The sequence below is a fragment of the Pan paniscus genome, chromosome 14, assembly GCF_029289425.2.
Source record: "Pan paniscus chromosome 14, NHGRI_mPanPan1-v2.0_pri, whole genome shotgun sequence".
NCBI lineage: Eukaryota > Metazoa > Chordata > Mammalia > Primates > Hominidae > Pan > Pan paniscus.
In genome coordinates this window covers 44,656,225-44,678,749 of record NC_073263.2, presented here as the reverse complement: position 1 = coordinate 44,678,749, position 22,525 = coordinate 44,656,225, and the positions used below count along the sequence as shown (strand labels likewise).

At 41.5% G+C, this 22,525-nt stretch overlaps 1 protein-coding gene across 2 annotated transcripts in view; it reads right to left on the bottom strand.

The window, feature by feature from the left end:
* GTF2F2 (general transcription factor IIF subunit 2) overlaps positions 1 to 22,525 on the bottom strand; it is a 167,753-nt gene that overhangs the window by 125,227 nt on the left and 20,001 nt on the right. For both annotated transcript variants that reach the window (XM_063595937.1, XM_003807668.4), the window contains 2 exons: positions 8,925 to 8,943; positions 6,868 to 7,012 (listed from right to left, as the gene is read on the bottom strand). In XM_063595937.1, coding sequence (XP_063452007.1) covers positions 6,868 to 7,012; positions 8,925 to 8,943 — 164 coding nt within the window. The remainder of the gene's footprint in view (positions 1 to 6,867; positions 7,013 to 8,924; positions 8,944 to 22,525) is intronic.

The following is a 22,525-nucleotide window of genomic DNA, read 5'->3' as shown; positions in this document are numbered from 1 at the left end:
GGTTTAATAATGGGACAAAATGAGCTAACCTACTGCCATACAAGTCTAAATGAAGGAAGAATCAACAAAGGCTGGATCAGAAAGAGAAGGCTGATTATGACTATAGAAGACAAATCCCTGACAGAGGAAAAAGAAGGGGAAAAACAGAGGTCACTGTGCAGGAAAGTATGGTAAAGGTAAGAGATTTTCACAGATGGGGCTGGAAAGAGGCTGGGGATGATGGGTGGAGTTTTCAGAGGGTTGCTTTGGATTAAGTGGTGTATTAGTCTGTTTTCACACTGCTGATAATGACATACCCAAGACTGGGTAATTTATAAAGAAAAAGAAGTTTAACAGACTCAGTTCCACATGGCTGGGGAGGCCTCACAATTGTGGCAGAAGGCAAAAGGCATGTCTTACATGGTGGCAGACAAGACAGAATGAGAGCCAAGTGAAAGGGGAAACCCCTTATCAACCCACCAGATCTCATGAGACTTATTCACTACCACAAGAACAGTATGGGGGAAGCTGCCTCCATGATTCAATTATCTCCCACCAGGTCCCTCTCACAACATGTGGGAATTATGGGAGCTAAAATTCAAGATAAGATTTGGGTGGGGACAGAGACAAACCATATCAAGTGGTATCCAGAAATGTGTATATGTGATTCCTACTACAGAAACAACAAAATGACCAAATACAAGAAATAAGAGGAGGCTAAGAATTATTATGGCCAAGACAATAGAAGAATAATGTATCACTGGCAGAAACATGGATATATAGAGAAAAAGGAAATGGATAAATGAAATTTGATTTTCTATTTCCTGGTTTCAGGTAACAAATCCAAGTGGCAGACTGGGCACAGTGGCTCATGCCTATAATCCCAGCACTTTGGGAGGCCAAGGCACGTGGACAGCTTTGCACGCAGGAGTTCGAGACCAGCCTGGGCAACATGGCGAAACCCTGTCTCTACAAAAAAAAAACAAAAAAATAAAAAACTAGCCAGGCATGGTGGCATGCGACTGTAGTTCCAGCTACTCGAGAGGCTGAGGTGGGAGGACTGCCTGAGCCCAGGATGAGACCCATCTCCCCCCACCAAAAAAAGAATCCAAGTGGACTGTGTTAAGACAACTAAAGATATAAAGCTGGATATCAGGTGAGTGAGTAGATCTCTGTCACTGCTACCACTCTAATCCAAGCTTCTGTCATGTCTCCCCTGGATTACTATAACAGCCTCCCGGTTCCAGCCCTGCCCCGACTCCGTGGTCTCTTCTCAACCTACCAGTCAGAGTAGGTCTTTAACATGTAAATCAAATTATATCACTATTCTGCTTAAAACTCTCCAGTGACTTCCCACTTCACTAAAAGTAAAATCCAAAATACTTTTTATAGTTTAGAAATCTTTTCATGATCTGCCACTGCCAACATCCACCCTTCTTTCCTAGCCTAATTAACCCACTACTCTTCCCCCTTGCTCATCTACTTTATCCACACTGACCTCTTGGCCACTCCGTGAACATGCCAGTCTTGTTCCCAACTTGGAGCATTAGTCATTACTGTTCTCTGTCTGCCTTAAAAACTCCTAGCTGGCTAACTCACTCCACATGGCTACTCCTTTTGCCTCCTTCAAGACTGTTCAAATTTCACCTTCTCAATGAGGTCCCACCCCCAACCTGATACTCCCGAGCCTACTTCCCACTTTATTCCCAGAAAATTTATCAACTTCTAGCCAGCAATATAATTTACTTATGTTTACTGTTGTCTCCTCTTAGTAAAATGTAAGCACCACAAGGGCTAAGCCTTTGCTTGTTAAAGCATCCCAAGCCTAAAAGGGGGCCTGAAAAAACCAGGCACAAATATTAATTTATTGAATTAATGAACTGCTACAAAGGCGTCAAAGATAATGAAAAATGAAAGCAAAAAAGTCACTGCGTTATCAGCTCTAAGCCTGCCCATTTCTTTGAATATTTTCTAATTCAGTAATGGTTTCACTATCCCTCCAGATGCTCAGGCCAAAAAAAGCATGGAAACCACTCTAGGCTTCTCAATCTTCCAATTTCCTCATAGCCGATTCATCACCAAAAGCTGTCAAAATAACCTCTAATTCTGGTCGACTTACCTGATGGCAAAAAAAATTAAAAAAAAATTACCTCTATTATCCCATGTTCTATCTTTTCCACTCCCATTGCACCAATTAAAACTTTTTTCATCTCTAACCTAGTCTGTGACATCCACAGCTAAGTTTTTTGCTTTAATGAATTTTTATTTAATGAACTTTTAGATAGCTATGACAGAGGATGACAGGTAAAAGAATGCCAAGTGAAGAATTGGATCCTTGAAGGCTAGAAAAATGAATTTATCCTCACTATCTTTCATCCTATTCATATACTTCAAGGTCCAGCTCAAATATTATCTCCACTTCTGAAGCCAGTTCCCTCAGGCAAAGTACACATGCTTTTTTCCTCTTTGTACGTATCTCCATTAGAGCATTTGTAGCATTTATTCACTTACCAGTTGCCTCAGTGCACAGGAGGCTAATATTATTTTAGCACAGGGCTTAGCACCAAAAATATCTATTGAACAGATGAATGAACATTTTTGTCTAGAGTTGGCAGTTATAAATAATAATATCTAAGAGCCAGACATGGTGATGCACGCCTGTAGTCCCAGCTACTCAGGAGGCTGAGGTGGGAGGATCACTTGGGCCCAGAAGTTCGGCCTGGGCAACACAGTGAGACACTGCCTCTAAAAAAAAAAGAAGAAAATCTAACTTTGAATAAAAGTAGGAATGCCAAAGAGGATGCCAAAGGCAGGAAAAATAGAAATGATCTATAGTTACCAATAAATAGTAAATACAAATACTAAACTGAAGACCCAAGGCGGGGAAATGTAAGGCCAAACACATGAGGTATTTCCACAGAGATAAGGGTAATGGATAAGCGAGCTCCGTGAAAATAACAGAAAAATATTAATAGATCATTTTGAATTTCATAGAGGAAAGCAGAAGTGGAAGAAAGGGTAACCCAAAATAGCCCATAAAAATAAAATATATTCTCTCAGACAGGAACACTGAATTAGAAATAAATTAACTGAGTTCATAAAATGTTGATGACATGCAGATTATTTTAATTAATGAGAAAACACTGTATAACTTAATCATTAGTCTCCTCTAATTCGCTCTCCCTAAAAGATACCCAATGTGCCAAATTCAATCATTAGGAAAATGGGCTCAAAGGAGGCCTCTCAAAAACCAGCAAAATCACATTAACAGGAGTAAAGTTATTAAAACTAAAACTCCTAACACACTGAACTAAAATGTGGTTTCAAGTTTCCTTACAAACTCTACATTTTATAGACCTGTGCACTAATAAAAAGAAACAAAGAGCCTAGAAAAGCAGGTACAGTTCTATACTTGATAGAAAATGTAGAAATATTCCAGATAATGCCTACCTCATTTATATTTCAATGTAAAATCAACAGCTTACTCCCTGTAAAATGGCTTAGTCACTTATACTTTGGCAGGTTCATGACCAACCAAGGTTAAAACTAGGGTAGTGGTTCTGTAGCTTTTCTGGGCCACAGATTCCTCTGAGATTCCAATGAAAGCTCTGGTACCATCCTATAGAAAAGAACGCACATATACAACATACATCTAACATTTTAAATATGTCACAGCAGTCACAGAGCCCCTGCTACTATTTATGACTTCCTAGAGATCCAAGGAACCCACTTGCAGAACTGCTGCTTTAATGACTAGAAATAACAAATACATAAGACTCCTCAGAGGAGATAAACTACTAAGAATTCTAGAGCTTTTTTCTTGGTCATGCAGGCAATTGAGAAACATTTAACATAAAAATCCCTACTGGCTGAATTTTACCAAGTGATATACATCCAGACTGAGCTAAAATGCATGCACTTGCCTTAAAATAAACTTAAAACCTAAAGTGTTTAGAAATAAGGTGTAATATTAACAATAACAGCTAATATTTGAGCATTCATTATATACTGAGCATTGTTCTAAGTGTTTAAATGTATTCATATTTATATATAAATGTCAATACATTATCCTTATTTCATAAATGAGGAAATTAAGGCACAGAATGGTGCAAAGAGAATCAAGGAACAATGACTTGAAACAGAAATAATGAGGTTAAGAAGCAAAAAATTGTTATAGTGTATTATAACTAATAGCAACTTAGAACTGCATTTGTATTATCACAGTTCTACAAAGAACATACTGTCCAAGCCCCAGAATAAGGATGACAATCTTAATTCTCTTCCATATCCCTGCCAAGATAATCCTTGTAAAACCACATTCCCTTTAGAGTACACTGTAGCCAGAAACGTGAACACGAAATGTTCAAGAAGAGCACAACACTGAAGTATTTTTAAAATGTAAAATGGAAGACTAATTTTGAGGCTAACAAATGTTAGCTTTCTAAATTGCTGTCTTTGTAGAAGTACCAGAAATAAATCATGCTTTCAAAAAATTAGTCACTTAATAAGATGTAAAAAATCTGAAATAGGGTACTTTTTTCTACAAAAAAAAGTTCAAGTTTTTCTACCTCAAACGTTTATCAAGGCAATGACTCCTTTTTACTGTCTTGGTGCCATGCCTCTTCCACTCCAGGGACAATCACAAAAGTAGAGAAAACCTCACACGTTCAACAGATCTTATTAAATCTCATCAATCAAAAGGAATAAAGTTGTTGAAACTAAAACTCTCTAACTCTTTTTTTTTTTTTTTTTTTTTTGAGACTGAGTCTCCCTCTGTCGCCCAGGCTGGAGTACAGTGGTGCGATCTTGGCTCACTTCTACCTCCACCTCCTGGGTTCAAACAATTCTCCTGCCTCAGCTTCCTGAGTAGCTGGGATTACAGGCACCTGCCACCACGCCTGGCCAATTTTTTATTTTTAATAGAGACAGGGTTTCACCATGTTGGCCTGGTTGGTCTAGGACTCCTGGCCTCAGGTGATTTGCCCACCTTGGCCTCCCAAAGTGCTGGGATTACAGGCATGAGCCACCATGCCCGGCCAAACCTAAAACTCTTAACATACTGAATTCAAATGTGCTTCTAATTTCAGACAAATTTCAGAATTTTAGATAGGCCTGTACTATGCCCTGAACTATGTAGCATGCAATAAATATTTGTTGAAGGGTTGAATCTTCAACAGTATAAAATGGATATACTGAAGATACTGTTACTTTAACATTTTCTGCCTCCCATACTACTACACTACTAATTATTAGAGCATCAGAAAACTGCAATGAAACCAACCTTCTACCTTCAACTACATAACTGAAGAGTTATAATTTACCATTCTGTTATACTGTACATCCAAGAAAAAAAAGAATAATTTTTTAGATCATTTTATGTAGCTATTGGTAATCTAAGATACCACAAAAAAAATTCGGCCGGGCCCGGTGGCTCATGCCTGTAATCCCAGCACTCTGGGAGGCCGAGGCGGGCGGATCACGAGGTCAGGAGATCGAGACCATCCTGGCTAACATGGTGAAACACCGTCTCTACTAAAAATACAAAAAAAAATTAGGTGGGCATGGTGGCGGGCACCTGTAGTCCCAGCTATTCAGGAGGCTGAGGCAGGAGAATGGCGTGAACCCGGTAGGCGGAGCTTGCAGTGAGCCGAGATCTCTCCACTGCACTCCAGCTGGGCGACAGAGCAAGACTACGTCTCAAAAAAAAAAAAAAATTTACGAGGATGTTCCTTTTTTTAAACAATGGTGTTCCTAACATACTATAATTTCTTATAGCTTTCTTTGAAATGCTTGATGAAATACAACAAAATCACAAATGTTTTCTTTTGTCAATAAGCTTTTTGAACTAGATAGGAGAAAATTAGCTCCATTAAGCTAAGGTGGCCTGTTGCTTTAATAGTATTCTAAACTCGGTGACAGATAAAAATCCCAAAACAAGGAAAATATACTCATGCTGAGTGTGTGCCACAAGAAAGTTCTCTCTGTATTTAATTCACAAATGGAAACATTTGCTTCTGATTTATTGAACTGTTAAAATATCTCATTGCAAACACATACAATCTTAAAACTCTACGCAGAAACTTCTTGGAAGCCAGTATCAATTAAAAGTTATCTCTATGCAATAAAAAGGCCCTCTTGGTATACAAAGCATACAAGTTGAAAAATTCAGACTAAAATATTCCCTAATATCAAACTGTATTTTTTAAGTACAACTCATACTTGCTGAATATCAATTTACTAAAACAAGCAAGGATGACCTTATCTTGGCAAAATTCAGAATACTATTTCTTCAACATCTTAGAAGGCAGCTTGATGAACCACATTCTTCCATCTGCTTTGTTCTACATCTTCATATCCCAAATGGAAATTAAGCCCTTCTCAAGTAATGGCCAAAATTTCATTAATCACAAGAAAGTACACAGAGCAGAGAAGTAGCATAGTATGAATAACAGAGGTAGACAAAATGAGAGATGGAACAGTATTGGTAATGACCTTAAAAAAGCAAACAGGAGGCTGGGCGCGGTGGCTCACGCCTGTAATCCCAGCACTTCGGGAGGCCAAGGTGGGCAGATCACCTGAGGTAGGGAGTTAGAGACCAGCCTGACCAACATGGAGAAACCTCGTCTCTACTAAAAACACACAATTAGCCAGGCATGGTGGCACATGCCTGTAATCCCAGCTACTCGGGGGGCTGAGGCAGGAGAATCACTTGAACCCAGGAGGTGGAGGTTGCGGTGAGCCAAGATCGTGCCATTGGACTTCAGCCTGGGCAACAAGAGCGAAACTCCATCGCAAAAAAAAAAAAAAAGCAAATAGGAGTGTATGTTGAGACAGAAAATCTATACAACATGTACAGGAATCACATTAAATAATTCCATTCCCACTTACCTGATGAGCTCTCAGTAAATACTGTTAATGTCTGTCCTCCAACACTTTGCAAGACAAATGGATGTTCTCTAGGAGCACTGACTGAAGCTGGTTTTCCACCAATATCATGAATATTTGCAAGATCCTCATTCAAAGTAAATGACACCTAATAGACACATTAACCAGAGATTATAACAGACTTCTGTATTCAAACTATATATAAAAAATTTTTTGTTATAAATCAAATTGTTTTTAAATGTGTTTTCCAGTCATTTCATTAAACACTTTATTAAAAACTCCTTAATTCTTGGTCATAAAAAGAGAATATAAACTGGACACACTGGTGCACACCTATAATCCCCGCTACTTGGGAGGCTGAGGCAAGAGGATTCCTTGGGCCAGGAGTTCCAGGCTGTAGCTCACTATGAACAGCCATTGCACTCCAACCTTGGCAACAAAGCAAGACCCTGTCTCTTAAAAAAAACAAAAGAGAGAAAGATAATCTATTCCCATTTGTCAGAATAATGGGGCTAATAAAAAAATAACAAAATCACATCCTTTGCAGCAATGATGCAGCTGGAAGCCATTATCCTATGTAAATTAGCGCAGAAACAGAAAACCAAATACCACATGTTCTCACTTACAAGTGGGAACTAAACATTGGGTAGACACAGACCTAAAGATGGGAACAACAGACATTGGGGACTCCAGAAAGAGAGAGGGAGAGAGGAGACCAAGGGTTAAAAAACTACCTATTGGTTACCATGTTCACTATTTGGGTGATAGAATAAATATCAGCCCAAATCTCAGCATCATGCAATATACCTATGTAACAAACCTACACATGTACCCCTGAAATAAAATAAAAATTACTAAACATAAGAAAATAAAAAACAAAAACAAAAAGAATAATGGGGCTAATCTATCATTATAAAAAAAGACAGTTTTCATGTTTTCTCTGGTCTGTAGCTGAAGAAGTCTCCAAAACAGGAGTAAGATTATTTTTTCTGGCTGGGCACAGTGGTGGTTCACACCTGTAATCCCAGCACCTTGAGAGGCCGAGGTGGGCTGATCACTTGAGGTCAGGAGATTGAGACCAGCCTGGCCAACATGACAAAACGTTGTCTCTACTAAAAATACAAAAATTAGCCGGGCATGACAGAACGAGACTCCATCTCAAAAAAAAAAAAAAAAAAAAAAAAAGATGATTTTTTTTTTCCCTAAAATCTCTGAGGTCTGAGGTCAAGGGATCATGTCTTACTATCTTTTATATCTTTAAGATCTAGCAGAGTGCCTGGCATATAGAAGGAAAATAATATTGCTGAATAAGTGAATATTTTAAGAATATTAAGAAAGCAATTGTACTTCAGATGGGGGGGGGTGAAGTGAACTATTTACTCTGAAAAGCTTAAACACTCCCATAAACAGAGGATGTATTTATTTTGTAGGTCTTAATGACAACTGTATGAGTACATGGTATTATTTTTGATTGTTTTAACAAATACAACTCAACAGTTAAAAGGATAGCTCAATAATAAGGTTTAGAATAAAAATACATACTAGGTGTTCTTTCAAAATGCTTTTTATTATATACCAGATCTCCCCAAAAGAACATCACATTTTACACTAAACAGACTTATAAACAAAATTACTCATCTCCCAAGCATGTAGGAAGATTATGAAGTATTTATTAAACATCTCTACTATGTGATAAGTATTGTAAATCACAAACTGGCCTCAATGGGTCAGAATCTAAAGTTCTCAAAAAATCCATATCAAATGCCTTTGTCACACTGAAGTAATACTAACGTATTAGTAAAGTATTACAGAAGTTTTACTCAGTTTCATGGTACCAAGAGAGGGGAAATGTAGGTCAAAGAAGAAAAATGCTGAGAATGAACAACTAGAAAAGGGTCCATTCATTCACACAAGGGTGGCATTTATACCTTTATGTGTTCTTAACCATCAGCCATGCACTTGATGTGGAGTTTTCCAAAATTCAAACACTCTTTTTTCACTATTATTAATGAAAAGATAGTCTCAAGTTTTAACTAAAATTTCCATATAAATAATCTTACCTCAGTCCTTCCTTGAGTCCTAAAGGAGAGGAAAAGAAATATTTAAAATTATTTAGATTTCATGTTGTTTTCAAATGTGAGTTAAGAGCTTTAAAAAAAAACTTCATATTTACATAAAATATTACATTTACAGAGATTAACCAATATTTACCCTTGACTCCCCACAACTATCCTATTTATAACCTTATGGGAAAAATAAACTCACATTAATCACACATCATTATTTTGGATATTATGAGTTTATGTCACTTAACACTATTATAACCTCTGCTAGTTCTATTTTATGCAAATAATGATCTTATTACAATTCTTTTTTCTTTTTTACATTTTCTTTTTCCCTTTTTTTTTTTTTTGGAGACAGGGTCTCCCTCTATCAACCACAGTGGCCCAATCATGGCTCACTGCAGTCTTGACCTCCTAGGCTCAACTGATCCTCCCACCTCAGCCTCCCAAGTAGCTGGGTCTACAGGTGCATGCCATCACACCCAGCTAACTTCTGTATTTTTTTTTTTTTTTTTTTTTTGTAGAGATAAGGTCTCACCATGTTGTCCAGGCTGGTCTTGAACTCCTGGCCCCAAACAATCAGCTTCCCAAAGTGCTGGGATTACAGGTGTAAGCCACTACACCCAGCCTTATTACAATTCTCATCTTTATTTCTGAGCATTTTTGGCATTCAGTAGCATGTTAATACATATATAATACCAGATCTATACAGTACTTCATCAAATTTTACTATTCATTTTATCTAGCTGAAGAGGTTTCATTTACCTAACAAAATCTTAAAGATCAAGTTATTAAATTTAATAATTTAAATTATGAGCAATTTTCCTCTATTATAAAACAATATATGCCCACATATAAATATTTTTAATACAGACGAGCAAAAAATAAGTTTTAAAATAGCCACAATTCCATTGTTAACATCTTGGTGCAGTATCTTTCCACACTATTTTCTATATACTGTATTTGAATTACGTTTTTAAATTTTAATTTTTTTTTACAAAGCAAAATCAATGTACATCCTATATAAGAACTTAATTTTTTAAAAGTATGTATTAAATACCTCTTACATGCAAAGTACTGAGTTAACCCTGTCCCAGCCAGCAGAAGGAATAAAAGGTACATCCATAAACTATAAAATGAGATAAATTTTTATGTTCAATTAAGGGAGCCACAATGCGCCAGGATCAGACAGGAAGAAGCCATTTCTTCCATTTTAAGAGTTAAGGAATGACCCAACAAAGATGGAACTCGGAGCTCAGCCTTAAAGGGTACTAAGATTGCAATAAGTTGAAGTGGGGAAATACAGTACCAGAAGTGAGAATTGAACAAAAGTCACAAAAGGGTCTGATCACAAATGAGTGATCAGATTTGGCTAGAAGGGAAAGGCAAAATAAGAAAGGGGAGGAGATAAACTCTAAAGGGGCTCAACCATAGAAGCTCTTGAATATCACAGTACAAAGTACAGACTTTATTCTTTGGGCAATGGAGATCTGTAGATATTGTTTGACCAAAAGAATAACAAGTACAAACATTTCCTACAGGAAACTTGCACTAGAAAATATATACAGAGTAGACTAAAGGTGACTAGAGATAGGAAGACCAATTAGAAAACCACTGTTTCTCCATAACGTTCAGTTTGGTTCCAACCTGCCTTCATTCACTAGCTCAGTTAATCACTCATTCTATTATGAAGGGTCTACTATATGTCCACTATGCATTGTGCTATGTACATGGTACAGTATTAAGTGTGGATCCTTGACCTCAAGGAAGTCCCAGTTTAATGAAAATAGACACGTCCAATCATAAACAACTACAAATAAAACAGTTATATCTTGCCACAACAACAAAAACTTTATGGCAAAGGTATATACCATAAATGTACCTGTCATGGAAATGCAAACTGGAAAGCCAGGAAAAGAAGTGAGTGAGGGATGAAGTCGAAAACATGGGGGATTTCCAGGCTAAGGGAATAGCCCAAATGAAAAAAGAAAGTATCTAGCACATTCTTTCTGACACTAGTGAATGGCAGCCCGGAGTCAAATGGTAAAGAATCACTTAGGACAGACTAAGGATTCCAGATTTTTCCGCAGATTTGTTTACTGTAGGACTTCTCAGTCTTTTACATATTAAAATGCAATGTCAGTCTCTTCTTTGTTGAGGAAGTATCTTAAAACGAGGTGAGAAAATTTTAAGATTTCACATAAAAATATGAATTTCCAGCTTCTCTTACAAGAATTAGAGATATGGCAAAGATTGGCCCCCAATTCAGCATGACAACAATACCCTCAACTTGCATTTTGAGGCAGGCACTAAATTCACCACAGTCCCCTCTCTAGCACTCCTGAATTTAGCTTCTAGAGCTCAATTTAATGTAACTGCCTTTAATTTAGCTACCTGTTTAAGGCAGAGGTGCTGTAGACAAAACAAAGGAAAAGATGCAGAAGACACTTCCATAATGTTTACAGAATTCTACTGAGGCTAAGGCAAACACCCACATAGAAAGTAAAGACAGCTTGAAGCAGCTAGTGGTAGAATGTAAGGAAGAGATACATAGCAGGTCATTAAATTGTTAAAACTAAGAGAAGAGGAAATGACTGGAAGTGGGCAGCATAGGAAAAAAGATGAATTAAAGATCGTGTTGACATTTTCAGTCTTGGTAACTAGATGCAATCAGGGAACACAGGAGGAGAGGACAATTTCATTTTCACACATATATAATTATAACAGCATCTTAATTGGAATGATAGATTGATGAGCTCTAGATGAGTTAATACTCTCTAGGAAAAAAAGCTAATCCTTGAAGACTTAAAACTTATTTTAAAAGAATGACATATTCCCTTGTCTTGGTGTGTGAATGTATGAAGTACATATAACCTTTTGTTATTCTACATTACAACTATAATATACCCTTTGTATGATGACCTGTGCGCAAAATTTTAAATGCTAATTATTGTACAATACAGTGCTATCTTCAGAAATTAATGAAGTAAACATCTGGCCATCCTTTCACTAAATTTCTCAGAATGCTGTGCATTTTCTCCTTTACTACTCTGAGTCTATTTCTCAATACCCCACAGCTACTTTTTTAGATTCCGGTCTCATTCCTGTTGCCTTTCTTAATTTGTATTAATCATGTCTTTCCTTTTTCTTACACTTTTAAAATACTTCTTGGATTTGGTACCAATGGGGCCTGGCTTTTCACTAACAGGCAATAAGCAACACCTTTTCCAGGTTAATAAAACAATATCATTATTCAACTGTTGGCTCTTGTTGGTTTTGTTTTGTTTTCTTTTTGTGACAGGGTCTTGACCTGTCACCCAGGCTAGAGTGCAGTGGCATGATGATGGCTTACTGCAGCCTTGACTTCCTGGGCTGAAGTGATCCTCCCACCTCAGCCTCTGGAGTGGCTGGGACCACAGGCGCTCATTACCTTATCTAGCTAACATTTATTTTTATTTTTGTAGAGACAGGGTCTCACTATGTTGCCCCAGCTGGTTTCGAACTCCTAGACTCAAGTGATCCTCCTGCCTTGGCCTCGCAAAGTGCTGAGATTACAGATATAAGCCACCGCACCAGGCCTTGTTTTAATTCCTATTCATACTTCCCCTAACTGAACAACTGAGCTCAAAAACCATTAGGTGAAGCCAAACAACATAGGTATCTTCTTCAGAGTGGGTTGGATAGGATGGTCATAGTCCAAATGGGGTGAAGAGGATGCCACTGGGGTGAAGCAGGCAAGCAGGGGCAAGGTATCAGAGCCCAGTCAGGTAAGGAGGGCATCGCTATAAAGGAGTGGCTCAGTAAGAAATGTGTCAGAGCCTGGCAGGTGAGAGCATCCACATATAGGAGGACAACCTGAAACAGGATGCTGGACCCTTAGTGGGGTAAGGAGGCATTCCTATGGAGGAGGGGAGAAACCTCAGAACAGGAATGAAAGCCTGAACAGGGTGAGGAGGGTGTCCCAGTGGAGGACAGTGAAAGTGGCAGCACACTGAGGGGAGCTACAGCCCAAGCAGGGTGAACAGGGTATTTGCACATGGAGTTGGGAACGGACTGAACAAGTAAGAACAGAGGCCCAAACAAATAAGTAACTATATTAAGGACAACAGGAACCAGGTTTCTCACTTTTGGAAAAGAAGCACAAGTAAGAAAAGGAAGAAAACTGGAACAAAGTATGTGGTATTTTATTGGAACTGGATATATTAGTGCAAACTCATTTCAATATATGTAAATATAGAAATACAGATGTAAAGAGGGATGTGTGTGGGGGAGGTATGTGTGTGTGTACATATGCTCCCTAGCTCTGTTCACTGAGGCGGCCTTGGAAGCAGCAATAAGCATTTGGGGTATCCAGATCTTAGTTTCTAAATATCATTCTCCCCTAAAAGGAACCATGGCCAACTCCTTGGAGAAATGGCTAACTCCAGGGCTTAGGCAGAAATGTATAAGATGAGTCTAAAACATCTATGTCAAAAAAATAACAAGTGCTCAAAGAATGATGAAGACATGTCAAAAGGGCATAAATATTTTACCATTAATTTATCCTCATATATTAATCTTTCCATCACTCACCTATTACTTCTCTGGGATAAGTTCCTAGCAGTTGATGGAATTAAAGAAACAAAGAGAAATTTACAGAATTGCTGGGTGAAAGGCATGAATATTTTGTTATTAATTTTTATAGCTTTCTCATTATCCCAGTCCCACTCTACTGGATGAGCTCATTTGTCTATCTCTCTAGATAATAGCATCATCGAGAACTGAATAAAATGCTTGAGCTGTGAGCTAACTGGCAGAGAAAATACTGGGATTGTTATTCTATGTTGTTTTGAGCAGGAATATGTGTGCATGTTGTGTAAGTTATATACACACACATATGTTGCCAGACTGCCTTTCAGAAAGTTTGTAACAAATTGAACTCCCGTCATCATATTATCAGTATAACACTGTTCTAAACTCAATTTTATAACAGAAAAATTGTGTCTCATTAATTTTTTGTTTCCATACTTTTTATTATTAGCGGGTCCCCACATGACCCAGAATGTTAAACATGTTTAGAAATAAAGCTAGAAATAAGCACTTTGGGAGGCCGAGGCGGGTAGATCACGAGGTCAGGAGATCGAGACCATCCTGGCTAACACAGTGAAACCCCGTCCCTACTAAAAATACAAAAAATTAGCCAGTCGTGGTGGCAGGCGCCTGTAGTCCCAGCTACTCGGGAGGCTGAGGCAGGAGAATGGCGTGAACCCAAGCCGAGATCGCGCCACTGCACTCCAGCCTGGGTGACTGAGTGAGACTCTGTCTCAAAAAAAAAAAAGACCAAAAAAAGAAATAAAGCTAGAAATAAAAGTCTCGGGGAGAAGCCATATTATTAGTACAGGCTACGTGATTATCAATAAGATATAACATATATCAAACATTTGGACAACTGAAGTATTCTGAGGCAGGATGGTGATGTACAAAGAAGGTTGCCTTTAAAATTAAACAAGCTAAAGCAAAACTATAAACTAATTTTTTTTTTGAGACTGAGTTTTGCGCTTGTTGACCAAGCTGGAGTGCAATGGTGAGGTCTCCACTCACTGAAACCTCTGCTTCCCCGGGTTCAAGCGAGTCTCCTGCCTCAGCCTCCCGAGGAGCTGGGATTATAGCCACACACCAACACATCTGGCTAATTTTTGTATTTTTAGTAGAGACGGGGTTTCACCACGTTGGCCAGGCTGGTCTCGAACTCCTGACCTCAGGTGATCCACCTGCCTCAGCCTCCCAAAGTGTTAGGATTACAGGTGTGAGCCACCGTGCCCAGACCAGCAAAACTATAAACTAATTAAAATGTGGCACACATCAGATGTCCAAAGATACAAAAATAATCCAGGTACATTGGTTTAGAAATATCATATAAATTGCTTGATAAAAATGGTCCAAATGTTACCAACTGTCAGAACAAGCTATTACTCTCATCTTATTCACAACTGGACTCTCCTTTTTTCGAGTATTAAGACAGAACCAAATTCAGGAAGAGCTGCATTCCAGGCTGCACGTCTGTTCCCTCCTCTCTGCCTCTCCCAATCTCTCCACCCACAGCCCTGTCTTCTGGAATGAGCAGCCACGCCATACAGATCTCCTAGTTCCTGGCCCGCGACACACAGCAAGCTGCTGCTGAGCTTCGGAAGATGTGGTAGGGAGGGGAGGTCCTCCCACACCACATTAGACACAATGCAGTATCTACTATCTGGCCTGTGTAGTATGCGTGGTTACGACAGCAGGAGAACTCTTATTAACTACGTATTTTACATGCATTTGAACCTATGAGGTATTAATATCATCTCCTCAGATGAGGAAACAGAGTAAACAATTTACACAAAGTCACATAGCTAGTAAGTGATAGGGTAAGGACTAAACCTCAGGCTAATTCCCAGGTCCATACTCATAACCAGTATGCCACACTGCCTTTCTAAAATCTTAGTTGTTTTCATTTTTTACCCAAATATATGTTTTTTTAAACCACAGGTAACCTATAACCTATAACCTGTAAACCTACACACTTAGAGGTTAATCTGCCTCTAGGAATCAGTAGTTGATTCTACATTTAAAATATGTGAGTACAGTTTACCTGGTCTGCCCTACATCTTCTCTTAACAGCCCCAGACTTTCAAATGTTCCTTATAAGACATTAATTTTTTTTTTCAGCTTTCTGGTGATCCTAGTCTCACTCCACTGAATGATCTTATTCATCCATGTCTCTCTTTAAGTGCAGCACTAAGAACTGAACATAATGTTTTCACTGTGAGCTGACTGGCAAAGTAAGGAGTAGGATTATCATTCCACTTCATTCTAAACAACAGACATCTATCAATGGAGCCTTTTGTTTATAGGCTCATAAATTTGATGACTCATATTAAGCTCAAAATCAACTAAAATCCTGATAACCTAGTCACGTGCACTGTAAGACATTCCCCACCCATCCTACACTTGTTTAACAGTGAATTTAGTTAATTCAGTAACAGCAATGAAAACTAAGTAAATTAGTAAAGTAAACAAGACAGCCTGGAGAATACAGCCAGGAGACCAACTAGGCAACAAGCTGTTTTCAAGCATTTTCATAGCAGTCTTAGGGTACTAATTACTATAAGTCTGTTCTCATCACTAAAAGTATCTAGATCTTCTACAAGACTGATTATGTGTTACGTTAGGTAGAAAATCTGCTAGACCTGCTGCCTACATATAAAACATACAAACACACACAATTTGCTCCTTATTTGTCTCTGATATTGGCATAGGTAGAAACCACTAGATTCCCTTTTAAGAAATTCTGAGGGCCAGACGTGGTGGCTCACGCCTGTAATCCTAGCACTTTGGGAGGCCAAGGCAGGCAGATCACTTGAGGTCAGGAGTTCAAGACCAGCCTGGCCAACATGGTGAAACCCTGTCTCTACTAAAAATAAAAAAAATTAGCCGGGCATGGTGGCAGGCGCCTATAATCCCAGCTACTCAGGAGGCTGAGGCACGAAAATTGCTTGAACTCAGGAGGCGGAGGTTGCAGTGAGCCGAGATCACGCCACTGCGCTCCAGCCTGGGCAACAGAGCCAGACTCCATCTCAAAAACAAAATGGTGGGCTTACTTTTTCTTCAACTGTGGTTGAGGAAACTGATTTGAATAAAATAATTTCAACTCACTTCTACTGAGGTTTTACTTTCAAAAGAATTCAAGACTAAAGTGAGAAAAACAAGGACTGTAAGTACTGGCCATGTACTCTAGGGAAGAGATCAAGATGCAACAAAGTAAACCAAAGCCTTAGAACTACATACAAGAGAGAACAACAAGGAAAGCAAAATCAGACTTCTGTGCTATGTTCTGAAGTTAGCAAAACTAAGCCTAAAGGGGTTAGAAAAATACCTTGCTCTGGTTAGTGGATTTAAAACATAACAATGTTTTAAAACTTTGTCCGTATTAAACACCCAAAATGATTTGTATGGAGAGTAATCTGGAGGCTTACATACCAAGCAGTTACCCATGGCCACCTCTAAAGCATGTGAATGTGGGAAAACAGAGACCTTTTCATTTTGTAAAAATTTTAAAGGAAAAAAAACAAGAAAGTAAGTATTACTTATACACTAAAACACACACCCACAGTATTTGTAAGGAACTTTGGTTGGATCCCTAGAGAAATCAAACAATGCCAGCTCATAAATCAGCCTAGTAATGCATAGAATAACTACCCACCGTCTTCACCCCTACCCCTACACACACATCTGCTAACACTTAGGACAACTATATTATGAAAACCAGGACACCCTGGAGAGTGGAAAAGGGGGCACTATTAATAATTGCATAGGGAAACACATAAACTGGGAGGGTTCCAGGCAAACCTGGAGGTTTAGCCACCCTATGTGGATTAGCAACTATGTGGACCATCTGCTTTAAACTAAGAAAGAAAAAGACCTTGAGATTTTCTACCACGCAAGGATTCATAAGGAAAAATTGCAGCATGCCCATTATTGCTTATTTAGCATGCTATCTTTAATATTTTACTTTAGTGATCAAAGTGGTACTTGAGATTTACATGGGTTTCTCTCAGCCTTGTTTCCTTTCACTCTTTTTCCTGTAATATTTTCCCCCTCCTCCCAAAAAGAGATACTATATTTCTGAACCAGGTATTTTCTTTACATAGAGGTTTTCAGGAATGTATTATTCATGGGACATGAATATTACATGGAAGGAGAACATTTGAGTTTACAAATATTTTAACAAATGCTAAGCTATTTAATGTTTTATAAACATCCTATGGGTTGGGAAGGCATTATTATCCACATTTTACAAACAAGAAGTGTAAGGCCCAAAGCCAAACAACTATCAACAGCCATTCAGGACTAGAAGCCAGGTCTTGAGCTGTATTGTGAAGGCACTCCACAATACCATGAGGTTCATCATCTAAGTACTCTCTCCTTTAGCCTGCCTTTCTTCAGTGACATACATTCCTGAGATTTTATCTTGGTTGTGGCTCCCATTTCAGTAAAACCTAATATAAAAAACTCTGAAGTTCATTACAGAACAGTAGCTAATTATGTGCATTACAAAGAACTTCACATTGAGGGAAAAAAACCCCGTACATTTCAATATTATTTTTCTCTTTCTTTTTTTTTTTTTTTCTTTTTTATTGATCATTCTTGGGTGTTTCTCGCAGAGGGGGATTTGGCAGGGTCACAGGACAATAGTGGAGGGAAGGTCAGCAGATAAACAAGTGAACAAAGTTCTCTGGTTTTCCTAGGCAGAGGACCCTGCGGCCTTCCGCAGTGTTTGTGTCCCTGGGTACTTGAGATTAGGGAGTGGTGATGACTCTTAACGAACATGCTGCCTTCAAGCATCTGTTTAACAAAGCACATCTTGCACCGCCCTTAATCCATTCAACCCTGAGTGGATACAGCACATGTTTCAGAGAGCACAGGGTTGGGGGTAAGGTCACAGATCAACAGGATCCCAAGGCAGAAGAATTTTTCTTAGTACAGAACAAAATGAAAAGTCTCCCATGTCTACCTCTTTCTACACAGACACAGCAACCATCCGATTTCTCAATCTTTTCCCCACCTTTCCCCCCTTTCTATTCCACAAAACCGCCATTGTCTTCATGGCCCGTTCTCAATGAGCTGTTGAGTACACCTCCCAGATGGGGTGGTGGCCTGGCAGAGGAGCTCCTCACTTCCCAGTAGGGGCGGCCGGGCAGAGGCGCCCCTCACCTCCCGGACAGGGTGGCTGGCCGAGCGGGGGGCTGATCCCCACCTCCCTCCCGGACGGGGCGGCTGGCCGGGCGGGGGGCTGACCCCCCCACCTCCCTCCCGGACGGGGCGGCTGGCCGGGCGGGGGGCTGACCCCCCACCTCCCTCCCGGACGGGGCGGCTGGCCGGGCGGGGGGCTGACCCCCCCACCTCCCTCCCGGACGGGGCGGCTGGCCGGGCAGAGGGGCTCCTCACTTCCCAGAAGGGGCGGCCAGGCAGAGGCGCCCCTCACCTCCCGGATGGGGCGGCTGGCCAGGCGGGGGGCTAACCCCCCCACCTCCCTCCCGGACGGGGAGGCTGGCCAGGCCGGGGGCTGACCCCCCCACCTCCCTCCCAGACAGAGCGGCTGGCCGGGCAGAGGGGCTCCTCACTTCCCAGTAGGGGCGGCCAGGCAGAGGCGCCCCCCCACCTCCTGGACAGGGCGGCTGGCCGGGCAGGGGGCTGAACCCCCCACCTCCCTCCCGGACGGGGCGGCTGGCCAGGCGGGGGGCTGATCCCCCCACCTCCCTCCCAGACGGGGCGGCTGGCCGGGCGGGGGGCTGACCCCCCCACCTCCCTCCCGGACGGGGCGGCTGGCCGGGCAGAGGGGCTCCTCACTTCCCAGTAGGGGCGGCCGGGCAGAGGCACCCCTCGCCTCCCGGACGGGGCGGCTGGCCAGGCGGGGGGCTGACCCCCCCACCTCCCTCCCGGACGAGGCGGCTGGCCGGGCAGAGGGGCTCCTCACTTCCCGGTAGGGGCGGCCGGGCAGAGGCGCCCCTCACCTCCCGGACGGGGCGGCTGGCCGGGCGGGGGGCTGACCCCCCCACCTCCCTCCCGGACGAGGAGGGAGGACGCTCCTCACTTCTCAGACGGGGTGGCTGCCGGGCGGAGGGGCTCCTCACTTCTCAGACGGGGCGGTTGCCAGGCAGAGGGTCTCCTCACTTCTCAGACAGGGCGGCCGGGCAGAGACACTCCTCACATCCCCGACGGGGCGGCAGGGCAGAGGTGCTCCCCACATCTCAGACGATGGGCGGCCGGGCAGAGACGCTCCTCACTTCCCAGATGTGATGGCGGCCAGGAAGAGGCACTCCTCACTTCCTAGATGGGATGGCGGCCGGGCAGAGACGCTCCTCACTTTCCAGACTGGGCAGCCAGGCAGAGGGGCTCCTCACATCCCAGACGATGGGCAGTCAGGCGGAGACGCTCCTCACTTCCCAGACGGGGTGGCTGCCAGGCAGAGGCTGCAATCTCGGCACTTAGGGAGGCCAAGGCAGGCGGCTGGGAGGTGGTTGTAGCGAGCCGAGATCACGCCACTGCACTCCAGCCTGGGTGCCATTGAGCACTGAGTTAATGAGACTCCGTCTGCAATCCCGGCACCTCGGGAGGCCGAGGCTGGCGGATCACTCGCGGTTAGGAGCTGAAGACCAGCCCAGCCGACACATCGAAACCCCGTCTCCACCAAAAAAATACGAAAACCAGTCAGGTGTGGCGGCGCACGCCTGCAATCGCAGGCACTCGGCAGGCTGAGGCAGGAGAATCGGGCAGGGAGGTTGCAGTGAGCTGAGATGGCAGCAGTACCGTCCAGCTTCGGCTCGGCATCAGAGGGAGACCGTGGAAAGAGGGGAGAGGGGAGAGGGGGGAGGGGGGAGGGGGGAGGGGAGAGGGGAGAGGGAGCTCTATCTAAATTCACTATTTTTTACCGTATCCCAAATTTGGTAAGTGGGAGTCTTTTCAAGATGGCTCTTGAGTCTTTTAACATGTTCCCAGCATCCTGTAAGCATTTGCTTGCTTTTCTGGCACTCAGTGAGATGTTCAGGCTCAGCTTGGCCTCTCCCTCCCCTAGTCTTGGAATCCTATTTTTCTCTTTCAATAAAAGTATGACAACTCATAAAAATGTGACACATCTACAACTTTCCAGGAATATGTTCATCTTATAAACTTAAATATACAAATAAATAACTATTTCCATATTATCTTAATGGATTCATATAAAAGCCCTGCAAAAAGGCAACTTTTAGGATAAGAAATCTAAAGTCAGAAGATTCAGTGACTTGTACAAAGTCTCACTCATAGTAAATGACTGAGTTAGAACCAGGACATGCTGGAGTTTTCTGACCAATAAAAGGCCAGAATACAAGCCTGACTCCACTATGAACATATACTCAATCATTCCTTGAGAAAACGAGATATTACAGTTGGCCCCCTATATCTGAGTGGTCAATATTCGTGGAGTCAACCAACTGCAGACTGAAAATATTTTAAACATCGGCTGGGCATGGTGGTTCATGCCTGTAACACCCACACTTTAGGGGCTGAGGAGGGAGGATCCCTTAAGCCCAGGAGTTTGAGACCAACCAAGGCAACACAGGGAGACTCTGCCTCTACGAAAAAAAAAAAAAAAAAAAATTAGCTGGGCATGGCAGTGCTTGCCTGTAGTCCTGGGAACAGAGTGAGACCCTGTTTCAAAAAAAAGAGAAAAACAAATAGTAACAACTATTTACATAGTTTTTACACTGTATTAGTTATAAGTAATCTAGAGATGCTTTAAAGTATACAGAAGGATGTGTGTAGGTTATACATAAATACTGTGCCATTTTATATAAAGGACTTGAGCATGGTAGATTTTGGTATGGGAGATGGGGCATGCCAGACACCAATCTCCTGCAGGTACTGAGGGACAACTGTACTTGTCCCCACCTAACTTTAGAACACAGTGTCTACTATGCCAAGCATTGTTCTAGACAATGGAGATATAGTAATCATCAAGACAAAAATCCTGACCTGGTAGAGTTTATACTTTAGTAGGCGATATGAACAACACACAAACAAATATACAGTATGTCAGATGGGTATAGTAGAAGAATAAATAACAACACAAAAGAACAGTGAATAATAAGAGGGTAAGGGAGATAGAGCCTGCAGGGTGCTATTTTACATATGGTGGCCAGAAAATACCTCAATGAGCTGAAATTGTGAACAGAGACCGAAAAGAAATGTGGGAGTAAGGCATGGGGATTATCTAAAGGAAGAGTGTTCCAGAGAGAAAAAACAGAAGAATAGCAATTATTAAGTTTGAGATGCTTCTGAAACATCCGAGGACACAGTCCAAACATCAACAACACAGTCAGAATTACGAGCGTGGACAGAGAGAGAGGTGTGTAAATACATTTTTTGATTTTTACTTATTTTCAGCTGAAATGAACATTTATTGAGCCCATATTAAATGAGACACAGCTAAGAAATGCCCCTGCCCCATCCATGCACAATTCACATAACCCAACCCAGGATCAATGTCTTGCTGTTTCTCCTCAGCTGGGTACATCCTACATTTCACTAGTTTTCTACCATTATGCAATCTCCTATAGTGGAGTAACAGGCTTGTCTTAAAGCTCAGAATCTTCTTAGAAAGTAGTGGATAACAGAGTCACAGTCACAGCTAACTAAAAATTTGCTTTATTTAAACATGCGCTGAGATGGACTCATTGCTTCCTGTGACTCTGCTAAGCTTGTCTGTCACTCTAATGATGGGCTCTTTGGAATAAACAGCATTCATAATAATCTTCACTCGCGGCCGGGCACAGTGGCTACCGCCTGTAATCCCAGCACTTTAGGAGGCCAAAGCAGGTGGCTCACTTGAGGTCAGGAGTTCAAAACCAGCTTGGCCAACATGGCGAAACCCCGTCTCTACTAAAAATACAAAAATTAGTCAGGTATGCTGGCGCACATCTATAAGCCCAGCTACTCAGGAAGCTGAGGCAGGAGAATCGCTTGAACCCGGGAGGCAGAGGATACAGTGAGCTGAGATCACGTCACTGCACTCCAGCAAGGGCAACAGAGTGAGACATTGT